General features: G+C 40.2%; 1 protein-coding gene and 1 non-coding gene across 18 annotated transcripts in view; both read right to left on the reverse strand.

The window, feature by feature from the left end:
* The window catches only part of LOC106673761 (potassium channel subfamily T member 2), a 454,961-nt gene that overhangs the window by 15,902 nt on the left and 422,130 nt on the right, over positions 1-16,929 (reverse strand). For 13 of the 17 annotated variants that reach the window (XM_024225474.1, XM_024225475.1, XM_024225481.1 and 10 more), the window contains 7 exons: positions 8,966-9,130; positions 8,708-8,908; positions 4,008-4,225; positions 3,796-3,945; positions 3,532-3,743; positions 404-734; positions 245-262 (listed from right to left, as the gene is read on the reverse strand). In XM_024225474.1, the coding sequence (XP_024081242.1) occupies positions 245-262; positions 404-734; positions 3,532-3,743; positions 3,796-3,945; positions 4,008-4,225; positions 8,708-8,908; positions 8,966-9,130 (1,295 nt within the window). The remainder of the gene's footprint in view (positions 1-244; positions 263-403; positions 735-3,531; positions 3,744-3,795; positions 3,946-4,007; positions 4,226-8,707; positions 8,909-8,965; positions 9,131-16,929) is intronic. The other 4 variants (XM_024225484.1, XM_024225482.1, XM_024225476.1 and 1 more) reach the window with 1 other exon arrangement.
* Trnai-aau lies at positions 12,560-12,631 on the reverse strand. The gene has a single exon. It is a non-coding gene; the product is annotated as a tRNA-Ile (tRNA).

Raw genomic sequence — 16,929 nt, forward strand, 5'->3', positions numbered from 1 at the left:
AATTTTAAAAACATCAATTCTTGAGATTATTAATTGTGAACTTGAAATAAGTTTGTGATTATCTATTAGTGAATGATTATCTTCAGGGAAATAGAAACATGTTTGCTGTTAAGTCCTAAAAACTTCGAAATGGCTTACTCTAAGGATTTAAAGCTTACATTAAAAGCTGTATGTGCTTTTTATATTTAAAGGAAAATGTAATGTATGTTAAATATTGATCAAGAAATGATAAAGAATATCTCACTTTGAAATGCCAAAATATCTGTAAAAGAGAGTAAAAACAAAATTTGTGGTTTTATCTTTTTTCCAGAAGTTAATATTTATGTATTGCTGAACTTTTTTATAAAGCAAAAACTTTTATTTTAAAAAATAATAACGGCAAATTGGGTGATTGGTGACTTACGCGATTTTCTCGCTGGGCGATCTCCACGGGACGTCGTCTTCCATTTCGTCTTCGGACTCGTCGATTTCATCCTGAGGCGTGGTGGAAATATTGAGGCTTGATGAGGTGAACATGTCCGGGACGGGGAGGATGCTGGGCCTCCTGCTACCACGCCTTTGGTTCAGAATCTCGGGGCTGAGTAGATTCGGGTTGTTTTCCGGCTTCGGGAGTCCTAAGTGGTTCCCCTGTGGGCAGCCACTACTGGCAGAATCCTGGCTAACGTTCACCGGCGTCCCTCCGCTGCCCCCGGTGTCTTTCGTCTTGGGAGTCGATATCATCGTCTCTATCGTTTCTAACAGTAGACAAATTGTCAATGGAAGGCTTAGTTTTTGCAAGAATAGACACAATTTTTCAAAGAAACTACAAGGATAATTATGATAGTTGGGTGCTTAAGGAAGATAACGGGCCTGTCTGGAGGCAACACTGCACCGAGAAGCTCGTAGCTTGATTCACATCGGAAGAAAAGCGCGATATTATTAAAACAATTAAAGTTTTATATTTTCGGTAGTAATTTCCCAAAACTGTATAAGCCACACTGGTTGACATAATTTGTATTAGGATTTATATAAGCACAAATCTGCATAGTATTTACATATAGACACACACATCTATAGGTTCTCTCGCAATCCACCGGCCATTTCATATTTTGTAATTTACAATAAATTACCGGCATTGTTCGAAAAGCAACCACCTCGGGTGTTGGCAGTAGGGGTCAGATCTGTCCGTCCAGTTGCAGAGGTTATGCTCCTGGTAGTGTCAACAGATATGTCAGTATCCCTCAAAGGAGCTCCCTTAATGATTAAGAACCACGGTAACAATGAGCGGGGTTGATCATGTTAGAGGTTTGGGTGTATCCTGGCAAAGGCGACCTTGGGCTTGGACGTGTCAATTTCTCCCAATCCAGTTCCCGTGACTGTGCAGTGGGTGCTCCTAGGAAACTCCAAAAGACGCTTCCTAACGCTTGTTTCCAAGGGGGGTTTCCAGGCACAAAATAATGGTGTAGTCTTGAGATCTTCGCACAAGCTGTATTCGTGTTTCTTGTGGGAGAAGGAAGCGTATAGTATGCGAGGATGCAAAGACTACGCCTACCCAGTCCCTTGAAATGCGTTAAGGGAGTTGTTGCCTTGCGAGCTGGCCGCGGACGGCGGTGCTGCATCAGTCACACGGGGGTTTGGGTACCAGATCGTGTCGGGATGGACGGGGAAGGGTGCATAACCATCTGAACTACGGGAAATCGAAAAATCGTTCCAAATCCAGCTATATAGGAAAGGACTCGTAGTGTCTTAGTGGTAAGGTTCCTGGCGAGTACTTAGAGAAGGATCTGTTGTTCGGTGGTGCCTGCATAGGCGTCCTTTACCGAAGGCAGGTTCCTCTACGGGGTGGTGAGAAATTCAACTTTGAACGAAACCGCGGCCGGTGCGGATCCGTTCTGCTACGCTAGCGGAGCCCCAACACTCTGAGATAGAGTTGTCGTCAATATCTAGGGAGCGCATTGGCAGACCGGCTGATGCAATTCAGCCCTTTTGGGTATCCCTTTACGCGCGGCACACGGTTAAGTGCACAATGTTGATCCATTTCTTCGGACGGGGCAAGCGGGAGAAGCTGTCATGTCTGATTAGTCTGTGGATGTGGTAGCTTCTACACCGAACCTCACGGTGTTCACAGTATCTACCGTAAGCGGAGGTGAGTCGCTCCTAACTTGAAAAACTAAACGTGTAATAAGCCCTGCCAGGTGGGCACGTTAAAGAGCCTCATTGCCTAAGACATTCCGACCCCCCAATGGGAAACATATGTCAACCGAAAGGTCAATTCAGGACCCAACTGCAGTTCTTAGATCCAAACGCTTTCGCTCAATTAGGGTGGTGGAGCACTCGGTATTCCTATCACTTTTAATACCTACATAAATAAACTAATTGAGGGTCGATGGGTACTCAATATTCCCCTACAAGCCCTCTCATACTACACATTCACGCCAATAAATACATTCACTCTCAACAAACAGGTATATAAAGCTATCAATATAATAAAACAACCCTGTTTCCTCTAAAAATCGGAACAGGGATACCAAAGATTCTCTGCCGTGCTCCAGCACAATTCTTATAATGGACGGCATTCCTACTAACTCCCTATATGGAGCCAACTAATGGCACCCACATTGAGCAACCTTTCTCTGCATGCGGGACACATGCGCCGCCTTGGTCCCCAAGTATATGTCAGTGTGAGGAACGAAAGTTTATTACGGCAGTAAAGGTTTACTCCTTTAAACTTTGTAAATTTTCGTTCGAATAATTTTTCGAAAGAACGTTTCACGTATAAGGGGCTGTTACAAGTGAACACGAGAGAAAAAAATTTTTTTTTGCTCAGGGGTGACCAGACTCGGGCAGAGGCGAGGGTGCCCTCGGCAAGATTGAGCGAGGTCTGGAAGAGGCCGAAGACGCGCGGGCGGCATTTGGAAGATGAAGGAAGCCCAGCCAGAAGACGAAGCGGCTACGGGAAAAAAAATCTCCACTGAGCCCCAGGTACCCGGCGACCGGGTGAATTGCCAACGGTCCGGCGAGGAACCGTAACAGGACATGATTAATCAACAAACCCGGCATATGTGCGATTTAGGTCAAGACTTGCAGGAGTCCAAACAATGAGCTTTAATTGATTTTGCAGGAACGGATTATTTACTGTGGACTCCATGGGAAAGACTTATCGGAAATGTTCAAAAGAGATTAAACAACGGATACTATTCTCGCTATTCAGAAAACGGAAAATGATATATTTCAAAATTCATTCAAAATTCACTGAAAAAGATTTGAAGCCCAACTGAAGGGCAAAGTACTTAATGCAAAGCTTCAGTTTATTGTACCATAAGATTAATAAAATGCAGAGATAAATATTCAGCTATATGTATCGAATTGTACATTTTGTTCTTGACAAGGGTAAACCTATATAAAAGGGTAAACCTATAGTTTTCTTTTCAGGGCTTAAAGCAAAATATACATTCTGCTGTTTTTGAAACCACCTTTATTGAATTAACCCATATATACCATTTAGCAATAGTAATTTACCGTATTAATTATTTTAATTATTGAATATTTTACCTTCGGTCTTGGTCTGTGGCAAAGCTTCAGCTTGGATGGCTGCTTGGTTGTTGGCGACAACGAAAGCTGAGTTTTCTTCTTTCGTTATGCTCATGTAGTAACATGTGTCTGATTTCTTCATGATATGCCTCGGCCCCGGGTTAAGAAGTATCGTGTCCTCGTAGAACTCCGGCAGTTCTGCGGGTCGCACCCCAACCAGGGCTACTCCGTACCTGAATCAAAACTTGTAACAATCCATTTTCGAAATAAATCGAACAAACGTACTTTCTATGTGAATGGAAACTAGCGTATGTGAAGCTTTTCCCTTCGTACTCGCCGAAGAAACGACTATCCTCGAGCCTTATATGGTAGATCTCATTCCCCGAACATCTACCGTAGAGCCTGTGCCATTCTTCGGATGACGTCTGTCCTTCTCTGAAAGATATAAAAAGAACGTTTATCGGAGTTTCTTCTTTTCTGTTTTTGTCATTACTCACTGTCCCCTGGATGTGTGAAGGAGGAGGGTGACGAGGGTGGACGCTCCGGGACAGGTGCAGTTGTTAGCAAGTAAGGCGTACTTGAGCTCGTCCTCGCAGACGACGTGCTCCGCGAACTTGACATGGAGTTTGTTCTCGGGCCGGAAGATCTGCACGTATTGAGGGACGGAGGGTGCGAAATCCTTGACGGCCCAAGACCTCAGAATAGTGTGCTCATCCTAGCATCAAATCATAATGAAATCCCTGTTTGGCGCATATGTAAACTTGACTTGATAAGGGAAACTTGGTGCGCAGAAATATTAGGCTATACTCTATCTGATAAATGCCAAAGCTCAAGGATCGAGGGATGGACTAAGAAAAAAAGTATAAAATGATCTACAGCTCTTCATTTCGCAATTGTTAATTAGTAAATATATGCAGGAAGTGTAACGTTTCTTTTGCCAGGTAGAATTTCTGTTAAATTTAATAGGTAAAATCGAGTGAGAACATAATACCAGGTAACGAGCAAAGTTCGTGCGGTTTTTCGTTTGTATTGTTTTAACACGGTTAATTAAATTTCTATTTATACAGGAGGGTTAGATGGTTCCATTACATAATACCAAAAGGAAAATGCATCAGTTCATAAAGAAAAATACTCTTGAATAGCAGCTGGAGCTACTAGGGTGGCCGGAGCATCTCGTAAAATGTGCTCTGCGTTCTGTGATAAAACATGAAGTATTTGTTCGACTTTAAAAATTTAATTCCTAACCATCAATTTGGATTGCGATCCTTCCATTCTAATGTTCAGCAGAGCTTCAGGGCAGTCCATACGATATCCTCGGCTCTAGAAAACAAACAAAATTGTTCAGCCGTATTGCTGGACGTTACCGAAGCTTTCGACCGCTTTTTGGCATCTCATCTCGAATACAGATCCAGGTTTCCAAAAGGATGGATCGGCTAGTGTAAAGTGTTCAAACTTATTCATGTCTGCGGGAACGGCATACGCGGGCATGTTTTGGGCGATCTGGGGGATGACTACCGCCTCTGTGACAAGAGGAGATGCTGTCTTTTCAGCGAGTGATGTCAGATGACATTTTACTTGAAGTCTTCCTCCTTCAATAGGCGAATCACCGAATCCACACATGCGATGGTGTAATCTTAGCCTTAAACGTCGCACTAAATCTTCTGTGATGAAAGAGCGTTGAGCTCCACAATCGATGACGATGCGAACTGGCTCAAATGTTCTGTCCCTATTTTCGATGTAAGCTAGTGCGGTACCGAGCAACACTTTGATTGTTGGAAACAGCAGATGTCAGGACTGTGCGCTTAGTATTAGTTTGTTGTTCCGTGTCATGGTTATCTCTCTTGTAATCGGTTTCTACATTCGCTGTTGGTTGAGACTTTATATGAAGGTTTGAATTATCAAGATGTAACAGGGTATGGTGGTTTTTACCACATTGATGACAAGATGACTTGGATTTACACATCTTGGAAACATGATGCGTCGAAAGACAGTTGAAACACACTCGTTTAGATTTCAAAAATCTGAAGCGTTCAATCGGGGTCAATTTTTGAAATCCAGAACATTTGTACAAAGGGTGTTCCTGTTGGCATGATAAACAATGGGGTGTTAACGTATTTCCATGTGTATACAAAATCCGTTTGACATCACCAGACTTGACTGTTGCTGTAGGAAGACCTGCTCCAGAAGAACATAATTCCGATTGAATAATCAAGGTCTGCTGATGAACGAATTCGATTATTATCCTTCATATAATTGGTTTCAAATTTCTCTCTAAGATGTGGGCCAACAAGTCGCAAAATAAATGGTAAGAAAATAAAACTTGATTCTTCTTCTATTTTTAAATTTCGGAAGGCTGCTATACTTTCAAACACAACTTTAGAAAGTTGCTCTAATGAGAGAGTGACTTTATTTATAGGTTTATAATTAAAAACCCGTGTGAGGTGATTCATGGCCTGTAGACGTTTATTGTCATATTTCGATAGCAGTGTATCCCATGCTTGGTTATATTCGTCTTCTGTAAAAGGGACAAATGCGATGGTTTGAAGTGCTGGACCCTTGAGTGAAGTTCTGAGGTAATGATACTTTTGCATAGCGTCCAGTCCCTTTTTATTGTGTACAACTCCCAGAAAAGTGTCCTTAAAAGTGGGCCACTGTGCTAATTCACCATTGAAAATTGGTAAATTTATTGGGGGATAATTGGAATGAGTGCTAGTTGGTGCACAGCAATGATTGGTAGTTTGTGCAATCTTTTCGTCATATGCGGTTGTTTGAAAAGTCGTATGTGGGGTTGAAAAGGCCAAAGCTTCATAATATACTTTTCTTGTGGCACTCCTCATATTCTCCAAATTCGAAGTGTCTCGGTTCAACGATTTGCCATAACGTATGGTTTCAGATATCTTTTCCATACATTTTTCAAATGTACTATCAAGGCGGGCAATACGGGCTGTAAAAATCGAACTTTCGTCTAAAGCTTCAGGGTCTGTCTTGATTTTGAAACCCAAGTCTCTTGTTTCTTTAATGTCATCACACAGCCCTTCAACTTCGTTCGCACAATCTTCAAATCGGATCTCCAGCTCCTTCATAGAGATCGGCATGATTGGTGAGGTTATAGAAATTTAAAATTGAAAAATAAATGAGATGCAATAAACTACAATCCGGCCCGGAGGACCATTAAATGTGCGAGCAAGGGCGACCCAACTCAATTGAGGGTAATCTCTCTCTCTCCAAACTCTAAATTTCTCTAGAATCCGCTCAATATCAATTTTCCCAGATTGCAGTCCATCAACATCTCATATGTAATGAAAAAAAAAAATGGAAAATTCAATCCTTATAATTCCTTATCCTCTCGGATCGATGGTTTAAAGTACCAATTGGCACCGATTTTTAACTCATCATTCCAATCAAAGCAGGCGTCCCACAAGGACACCATCTACTCAGCTGACACATCGACACAACCTTTGCGGATGGCATTGCAATTCTATCTACACATACCAATCTGTCCTAGCCGCAGACGCAATCCAACTTTTGAACCTCATTATCAGGTTGAACGTACAAAAAAACCAACAAGTAGCATTTATGCTCAAAGACCTGCCCACCTGTACACATAGCAAGAAGGTAATACCTTCATCCAACCAAGTCCCCCGCCTTGGGCTTTTCACAGATCTTACATGGAACCCACATATAAGATGAAGACAAGAACCCACAAGAAAACATATGGACTACTCAGATGCCTGCGGTACCATAATCAACACTAAGCATACATAACTAACCGCTTACACACACTCATCAGACCGATTGAAGCTATGGCTACGGTCACTATGGATGCGAATTACATCATGAATGAATTACGGTCAATACGTCCGAAATCTTCGTCAGAACAAGGTGTTACATTGTGCACGTTTCTGATAGTATGTATGTTTCTGCCTCCCAGTAAAATGGGCGAAATAAATTTTATTTTCTTGAAAGTCCGTTGATTAAGCTGACTAAGTTGATTAATGTCATTATTTAACATATTAATTAAAATGAAATTTGAAAAATGGCAAAAAGAGGGAAAATTCGAGCGATTGTAGGTTGAGGTGAGTTGGTGTCCGAGGGGATCGTAGTCACGATAGCCTAAAGTGGTTAGTGTGGCGTATTGAGCCGAAGGTCGTGGGCTCGAATCCCCCTAGTGACACTAATTTTTGTCTCAACCAAGCACATTAAATAAAAAGAATTATTCATTAGATTAATTAATGCGGTTAATTATGACCACTAACCAAATATGGCTTATTGCTAGTGTTGATTTTTTGAGAAATTTTGTCCCACTTTGTATTTTTTGTCGTTCATGCCCCACAAACACCGATTCTCAAAAGGAAGACTAATCAGTTTATCTACATCCATGGTGAAATATAAAAATTGTCTAAATTGAACGTCAGAACGCACGAAAAATCAAACTGGTTGGAATGCTCGAATGGTTCTGACGATGTCGTGTTCTGACATACCCTTCGCTGACAAAGTAAACCCTGGAAAATCGAGTATTTGTTTGTTCAGACGAAGTCGTCAGAACTCGTCAGAACAAAATTTCCTCAGAATTCGCGTTCATAGTAACCGTAGCCATAGGGAGCCGAACTGTGGACCAGATCCTTCAACATCTCCATTATATACTCAACGCACCCTTCTTTTTCACCAATCAAATGATCCATAATGATTTTCACGACCCGGTCGCGGAAAATGTATGAAAATAGAAGGGATCGCCACAAAATGACTGGAAATTGCGAAATACTGAATCGCGTCTGACAGATAACCCAGGCAGGTTAGGCACACTAAGATGATCTGTAACGAACACATTTTAGGTACATCACCTTACTTACAACATGAAACAATTTAACATTGTATTATTTCCATTAGAAAATATTAATCTGTGTTGTTTTTTTATATTATTAAAATAAAACTCGATTTTACTGCATATCGATATCGATTTAAAAAAAATAGGGTTTCAGCTTGCAATACTGACTTGATAAAGTTCGTACTAAATAATCTATGACCTTTTGAGAGTCTGAGTCTGAAATTGATCGCTGAAGATAAACCCAAGTGCCCTGTGGTTCATGCATAATTTTAGCCACCGACGTCCCAAGTTTCCCCGAGCCGGGTGACGTTCGATTCAAGCAAATTGGGAAATAATCAAAGCGTTCGTAGCAGCAAATTGAAAAATACGTACTGCTGCAGTCTTGTCGGCGTAGTTTCTCGCCGCGAGGACAAAACACGCTTCTGCCTCGTTCATTCTCGCCCTTGCCAGGTCGACGTCCTTCAGGCAAGATCCTTGGATGTAAATGACCCGCTGTGCCCAGATCGGCACCTGCAGGATCATCCTCATAGTCGTGTCCAATTCCATCGGCGATAACAAAACTACGTAATAGTCCTGAAAATGGAAATCGTCGTGGGAAAATGCACATTGGCGAGAAATCCTTAAAATTACCTGAAGTAAAGGATGAGCGTAGAATTCATTGAGAAAATCCATTATCGTATCCGCGTGAAGAGTCGTGCTGCAGACGACTACGTGCTTTTCTGACTGGGCTCGATGCGAGGAATACGACCCACCGAGCTTCTGCCTTTCCATCCAGGTGAAGGCGAGTTGTTCGAACTGAAAAATATACAAAGAAAATTTAGAGATAACCTAGCATCACTATATGACACATGATAGAAGTCACCCAACAGTGACATTCCCTCACACTGAGTCAATCAATCTGTCAAAAGATCTCTGTACACGCGTGGGTTACCAGTTATGTCGAAAAAAGAAAACTGCTGGACAAGTGTATTGGAGTGAAGGTTTAAACTTTAGTGTAAATTGTTGTGTCAAGATTTAATAATGTCATTACAAAAGGGTTTAGGAGGTCATTCTGGATTGTTACGTTTGAAATATAGAAGGGATAGTTTTTAGTATTTTTCATTGGATGGATTGGATTTTGTCGGAATTTTTACGTTGACACCCAAACATCAATTCCGTATGTTCATATCAGTTTCAGGAGGGTCTTGTAAATGGTGATTTGTCAGTAAGGTGGGAAACCTACCAAAAGCTTTGGTTTCCCGGGGAAAGCACCCCGCCGAGTCATCAAAGGAATCTGGTCGCCTTCGAACCTCTAACTTTCGTTCTTGATCAATTAAGACATACTTGGCAATTGCTTTCGCGATAGTGGGTCTTGCGACGATCCAAGATTTTCACCTCTAACTCCGCAATACGAATGCCCCCGCCTGTCCACATTGATCATTACCTTGTGTACCGGAGATCAAAAGAATATAACCAAGGTCCTGTTCCATTATTCCATGCGCCACTATTCTGGCATAGATTTTTGCCTTCTTTAAGCACACTAATTTGTTCAAAGTAAACGTTTCAGCCTACCTTGACCAGAAGGCCATCACACCGCGGTGTTATCCGACGGCGATATGGTCTCCGCCGCCACCGATAGGACATCCCATGTCATGCCAGTGTCACCGACGAACTGTGCACCGACAGTGAGGGACGCAGAACAAACTACGAGCTTTTTAACCGCAAAAACTTTAATATACGCTTTAGCTTCAAAGCTGGAATTACCGCGGCTGCTGGCACCAGACTTCCATTCCAATAGATTGTTGTTAAAGGAATTAGTTTGGTAAGTTCAATCTATGATATTAGTTTGTAAGGTCCTTAGTTTCTTGACATTTAAGACGTGTCTGGGGATACCACATTAGTCCATTATTAATATGTAGTCCAAGTAGCGCCCGATATCTAGGGATAGGGATAAAAGAGGCGGCCACAAGGCGTACTGCACCTCGCCCTGAATAGATCTGTTGTGCTTCCCTGTTATTTATAACTCACTGGCCAGTTTCAGGTTACTAATCAGCCTCCATAACTTTGCCTGCGGCTCCTTAGTGTAGGATCTTGTGGTTTTACTTGTCCTAGTTGCAAGAACCTGCAGCTACATGGTCCTTTACAAAAACATAAAATGTGTGTCCTGCGGTCTCCTCCTTTTCCTGGCAGTATCTGCACAGTGTTTTTTCTGTCTGTACTCCCATCCGGCGTTCTTAAGTGGCAGTGCCCTGTCAGGAGTCTAACCAGAATCCTAGTTCGGTCGCGGTTGCTTTCCAGTAATTCTTTTATAGTTTTGCTGATGGACCTTCTATGAATCTCTTCGCGTGCCTCATTCCTGTGGTATTGTTCCACCAGGTTTTGGACTCATTAAGGATGCATTTTGAGATGTATCCTCTTTTGTAGCAAAAAGCTGGGCCACAGGGCCCAGAGAGACGACCCTATTTTTGGTCAACATGTCAACCTTTTGCCTCTGTCCCCCGAGTGTCCAGGAACCATGCCAGGGGTCAGGTCGTTAGTGTCGCTGACTTCCATCAAGGCCTTCAAGCAGTTCCAAACACTCTTTGCCTTTGTCTCGCATGAGTCTAGGGCCCTTAGTGCTGCCTGACTGTCAGAGAAAAAGGCTCTCTTCTGGGAATGCTTTCCTAGCCTTTTTATTTCTCTGGCGCATTGTTCAATCGCTATGATTTCAGACTGAAAAACTGTAGCACATTTACGTAGGTTTACCGTCAGTTCGGTTTTTGGGTTCATCCTAAAGAGTCCAGTTCCCGTACCCTTGTCGGTTTTGGAGCCGTCAGTACACATTTTTTGTACTAACTGGGCATTGTTTAGATTCTATTACGTTATGGTTTTTATTTCATTAGAACCTGTTTATTTCCAAAAATAAACTCTACTATTCTAAATCTCGGTAATGTCTGGATGAAAAAAATCAAGTGTTACCGGCCAAGCTTTCGATCTATTTTAAGGTTATCATCCGTGTAAAACAATTTGAAATATGAGTTCAGATTGGCAAAATTAAGTTATTAATGATTAGTGACTGTCTGTTTTCAAAGAAATTTGAAGAATTTATTAAAAACTTAATTTTGGCCAATTTCTGAGGAATGAGTTTTCCATTCCACTGAACGACTCGAGACATCGCAGAGACACTCATCTCATCTGACAAACATAGTGGGTGATTCGTTCAGATTACTTGACTGGATTTCCATGAGAATATTCTGAAGATCAGGTTATAAACCACTGCTAATGTAGCACAATTGTTGGTTTGGCAAAATAACACTGTAGGTCTAAGTCAAAGGGTGACTCCGTAGAAAATTAAGTTTGTTCATCGGATTAAGGAGCCGCCAATGTGTAGCCCGACAGCTTATTGGGTGGATGCGTGAGACATGAGATTCCAAGGGTGACATCCTCCGATCAATTTACCCCTCGTGGGTATTTATTTATTGTAGGGTTAAAGTTCGAAGGAGCCAATACATCACCGGCCACTTAAGCGAGCCAACAAGCGTACAAAGTCCTCGGCGTAAACGGCCCACCTTGTTGAAAACTGGGGGTCTTTGAAAATTGACGGCCGCTAGTTTGATGTGGACTTTTTTGACATAAAGGAATTAAAAGCAGAAGTTTGTGACGTTCGGGGCTGAAAGGTTATGACAGGCAAAAGCTCAGACGATTACGGAAAAATTGATTGGAAAATCCGATAGCGTGATATTTTACCTTAACAAATCATTAACACAAAAAGTGATCGTTACTTTGTCAGAACAAAAATATGCAGAGTAAACACTGTTTTTAGTGTAAGTTCAATGTTTTCACAATCTAAGCTACGATTATCAAACTTGATCGAAATTCATAAATGTTAATAAAAAAAATCCGTTATGATCAATTATTAAAAATACAAGATTTAATCTTTCAAAACTTCGGATCGGACAATTTTGCATATTGTGGAGAAAAAAATATTTTCTACCCATCATCTTAAGGCTTCCGTTCATATGAAAAAAGTATTTTATCGCTTTCACGGAAAAAAATCGTATTAGCCAAGACTTCTAAGCCCCACAATATTTTTCTCTTACGTTGCAGAAATTAACTTATAAATTATTTAAATTTATAATGTCATATATAATTTAAGAAGAATTTGAATTAGTACTTCTATTAAGTACACTAGATTTCGTGGTCCGATTAATATAACATCTTTCAATTAACCTTTTATGTAAGGTGTTGGTTGACATAAAAAGATAATGTCACGAGCGGGTTTCGAACCCACGACCTTCGGCTAATTACGCCGCTGCTCTACCACAGAGCTATCGTGACTTTATCTCAACCAACAGCTTATTGAAATAAGTTATTTGGTCAATCGGACCACGAAATCTAGTGAATTTAATAAGTTAAATGAAGTATATCTTCACTAAAGCTCTACGTGGCCATTTCATTTGTCGCCAACAATCAAATAGATTACACGACATTTGAAAAGTTGCAAAAAGGAGGAAAAAATTCGAAAGGCTATGTTGAAATGGGAATTCAGTCTCACGAGCGGGATTCGAACCCACAACCTTAGGCTTACTTAATACGCCGCTGCTCTACCACTTGAGCTATCCTGACTTGGATCCTCTCGGACACTAACTCTTCATCTCAACCTACAACCGTTTGAATTTTGAGATGTGAGAGAGAGGATCGAAGCTCTAGTGGTTAGAGCAGCGGCGTAATGAGCCGAAGGTCGTGGGTTCGAATCCCGCTCGTGATACTGACTTTTTTATCTCAACCAACACCTTACATAAGGGATTAATTAATTGAACTTCTACTAAGGTTTATCAAATCCATCTCAACTATACAGGCAAGTGAAGCTTTGTCCTGCCCAAAAGTAAAGGAAATTTAATATAATTTACTTTATTTCGAGTAAAATTGATTACTCGAACTCCATGAAATGTGTTTGCATTGATACCTAGCTCGATCTTTAAGCTGCTACCCTTCAACTTGAAGGAATTGGATCGTCCAACTTTTTGAATGATAATCACGGAATTGCTTCTTTTTATATCTCTGATGATCAACGATAACGCGGCCAAACTGCGACGAAGACCGGTTTATTTCTTTCTTAAATTGGAAAATACAGCGGCGATATATCTATCTTCTCAGGTCACTTCCGGGTTATTCCATCCAGCCAACAATTAATTCCACCAGCCAAACAACAAACTAAGAAAGTTTCTAAGTAAACGCAATTGTTGGGAAAAACAAGTAGGAAGTTACAGGTTATTGCTCCCAAAGCTAATTTATAGAAAGTGGGCATTTTTATGAACAATATAATATAAGTCGTACAATTCTCTTCTAGAGCAAAAAAGTAAATAAAAATATCACATAGTAAATTCGCTAGACCTCTGAATCAACTTGCGCGGTTTTATATTTATACGAGAAATAAAATAAAAGTTAAAGAAAGAAAGCAGTCGTAAATCGCGGATTGTGAAGACAATTCCAAATCCAACGCTCGAGTCGTCGAGTCGTTGGCCGTTGAGTAGGAAATAAGTTTTAAAAATGTATCTCGGTATATCTGTGTTATTTTCGCCCTGTCCGCTTCCAGCGGTGAGCAATATTTCTCTCCGTGCTTTCGTTAAATTATTATTTTGTTCTGCGCCACTTTCATTACGCATTTTACTGCTGGATTATTTTTCATTTTTGACCAAATTTAACACGGTACGGTTTACGTGGGCCGTGATGAGAAATTGATTTTAATTTTTCTTCAGCATGTCGCATGTTGAATTTTCTCCGACACGATAAATGTGATCCTGTTTCGCTAAATGAATTTTATTTCATATTTTCTAATTTACGAACTCTTTTGCCGTCCGCTTTCTCCCGTGACCTCAGGGTTATAAGTGCGGCCGCGCCATACTAAACTTGTGATATTAAAGGGCCTAAAAATATCTTAATTCGTTAGTACAGTAAAACGCGGGAAAATTTTGTTTAATTCAATAATTGTTCGAGTGGACTGATACTGGTCACGGTTCTCGAACTCCTTCTGGCCGTACTCAACGACTGACCCTGACATGGGACCCTGTGCATTCGGGGAGTAGAGGAAATGATAAAGTTGACATGTTGACCAAAGAGGGATCCACTGGACTCTGAAGGCCTTGATGGAGGTCAGCGACACTCACGACCTGACCCTGGCATGGTTTCTGGATACTCGGGGGACAAAGGCAAAAGATTGACATGTTGACCAAAAAAAGGGTCGTCTCTCTGGGTCCTGTGGCCCAGCTTCTTGCTACAAAAGAGGATAGATGTTGACCAAAGAGGGAGCCACTGGACTCTCGAGGTCCTGAACCATACTGTGGCCTAGCATCTTACCACAAAAGAGGATACATCTCAAAATGGATCCTTTGAGTCCAAAACCTGGTGGAAGAATACCACAGGCATGAAGCACACGAAGCGATGCAATCCATTCGAACAACTACAAAGGAATTACTAGAAGGCAACCGCAACCGAACTAGGATTCTGGTTGCCACTTAAGAAAGCACATGGATGGGAGTACAGACAGAAGAAACACTACGCAGATATTGCCAGGAAGAGGAGGAGACCGCTGAACACACATTTTATGTTTTTGTAAAGGTCCGTATAGGTGCAAGTTCTTGCAACTAGAACAAGTAAAACCAAAAGCAAGATCCTGCACTAAGGAGCCGTTGGCAAAGTTATGGAGGGTGATTAATAACCTGAAACTGGCCAGTGAGTTATAAAAAACAGGCGAGCACAATAGATCTATTCAGGGCGAGGTGCAGTACGTCTTGTGGCCGCCTCTTTTATCCCTACACATATACATATCCGGCTGTACTCGTCAGAGACGATCTAACGACCCTGGTCGTATTTATAAGCGTGAATGTGTGTGATGGTGGGGGCAGTACCCCAAAGTCTATCAATCGTACAAAGTATATGTGTAATTATTTATAAATGTAAAGATTTTAGGAATTACGAGCATTCTTTTTGTGATAAATGTAAATGAGAAAGAACGTCTTTAAGAATGAGTGTGTTTAGGTTATAACTGCATCATAGGGCACTGAAATGACCTCATTGTTGATAGCCCCTACAGAACACGCAAATTACAAAATTATTTTTAAGAAACAAAGTTTACGTTTTTAAATTCTGCAAAAACTGTACTATGGGAGTTACGTGCGAACTTACATTTATTTAAAATTTAAACGGTTTTACTATTTAACACATAGGCCATATAAATAACTATAATACAGGTAAAATTTTAAATTTAAACCAATTATTCAATCTGAACATAAATACGACGTGGCAGTTTCTTATGGAAACTTAATGATGCCGGCAGTAAATACATAATACATGGTCCTTTGGAAGCTTGAGGTGTACCAATTTAACATTTCAACAAGAGCTTTCTCATAATACCAAAAGCAACGGACTTAGTCGGGTCATTTTGAAGTCAATGCATGTGTTGACATAGTGGCACGTAATGTTAAATATTAATAAGAATGTGTATTGTTTCAAAACAACAATAACACAATTGATCCTAAGATTTACTCATGGTCGACAGACCGTCTGAGGGTTTTCAATTACATGTATTGATCAGATATTTACAACGAACAGAGAAAATAGAAATACAAGTGATAATATAATACTACAATAAAAATAAATCACTGAAATAAATTGAGATAAGATTATAGAGGATTATAAATTACAGAGGAAAGAGAAGAAGAAGTAGCCTTGATGATATCTTTCTAATCTATGACTAAAAAATAAATAATAATAAGTACTTTGACCCACTCTATTCCACAGAAGGAAACAACCAAAAATACACTTTTCATAAAAAGTAGTCTTTATTTTTCAAAGCAATGTCGATTTCGAAATGCTGCCCGCTCATAAAACACTGAATTTACACAATAGACGATATTTCAAATGTTCTTTCTTATAAAGTTATGCTTCGTCAACATATTAACCAATACATTATGTTGATTTTTAATCACTTATTTAGTTTGACGTTTATAATATATTTTAAACATTTTAAATATATAATATTTTTCAGGATAATAGTTGGCCCCTTCAACCAGCATAAACTTGTATCTCCATCATGTTTGTCAAAATTAATTAAACTGAACCAATCTTTTTCCGCTTAAGTAGTCCAAAAAATCTCAATGTGTTAAGGTTTACTGTTTAAAATAAATAGTTCTAAATTGTCCTAAAATTTTCTGTTAATTTTTTCCTCTTTTTAGTTAATTTAGTACGTTTCAAATATTTTTTTGCTGTTCCGTTTAAATTTTTATTTATATATTCATTATGACTGTGCATAAATTTGTACTTTTTTGTTACTCAAGCGTGGGCTGAAAGCCATGGAATAAAATTTATTTTGTTTTCCTTGAATATTTTTTTACTGAAGAGGAAAAAGCCATTTTTGGTACGTTCGATTCTGTACACGTTCGCAGAATTGAGTATACAAATTTAAAATTTACAGTTTAGTGATGGTTTTACTAATAACAGTCATAAATTGCTCTTTTGGTATTTGCCTTTTTTTTGTGCAAAACCAATGAAAACTTGCAAGTTTGCGATACATCTAATTAGAAAAATCCACAAACTGAAACTGCGGTTCTTTCGTCTCTCTCGCGGGCGGAATAAGC

The sequence above is a fragment of the Cimex lectularius genome, unplaced genomic scaffold, assembly GCF_000648675.2.
Source record: "Cimex lectularius strain Harlan isolate CLEC.00 unplaced genomic scaffold, Clec_2.1 scaffold6, whole genome shotgun sequence".
In the NCBI taxonomy this organism is placed as follows: domain Eukaryota; kingdom Metazoa; phylum Arthropoda; class Insecta; order Hemiptera; family Cimicidae; genus Cimex; species Cimex lectularius.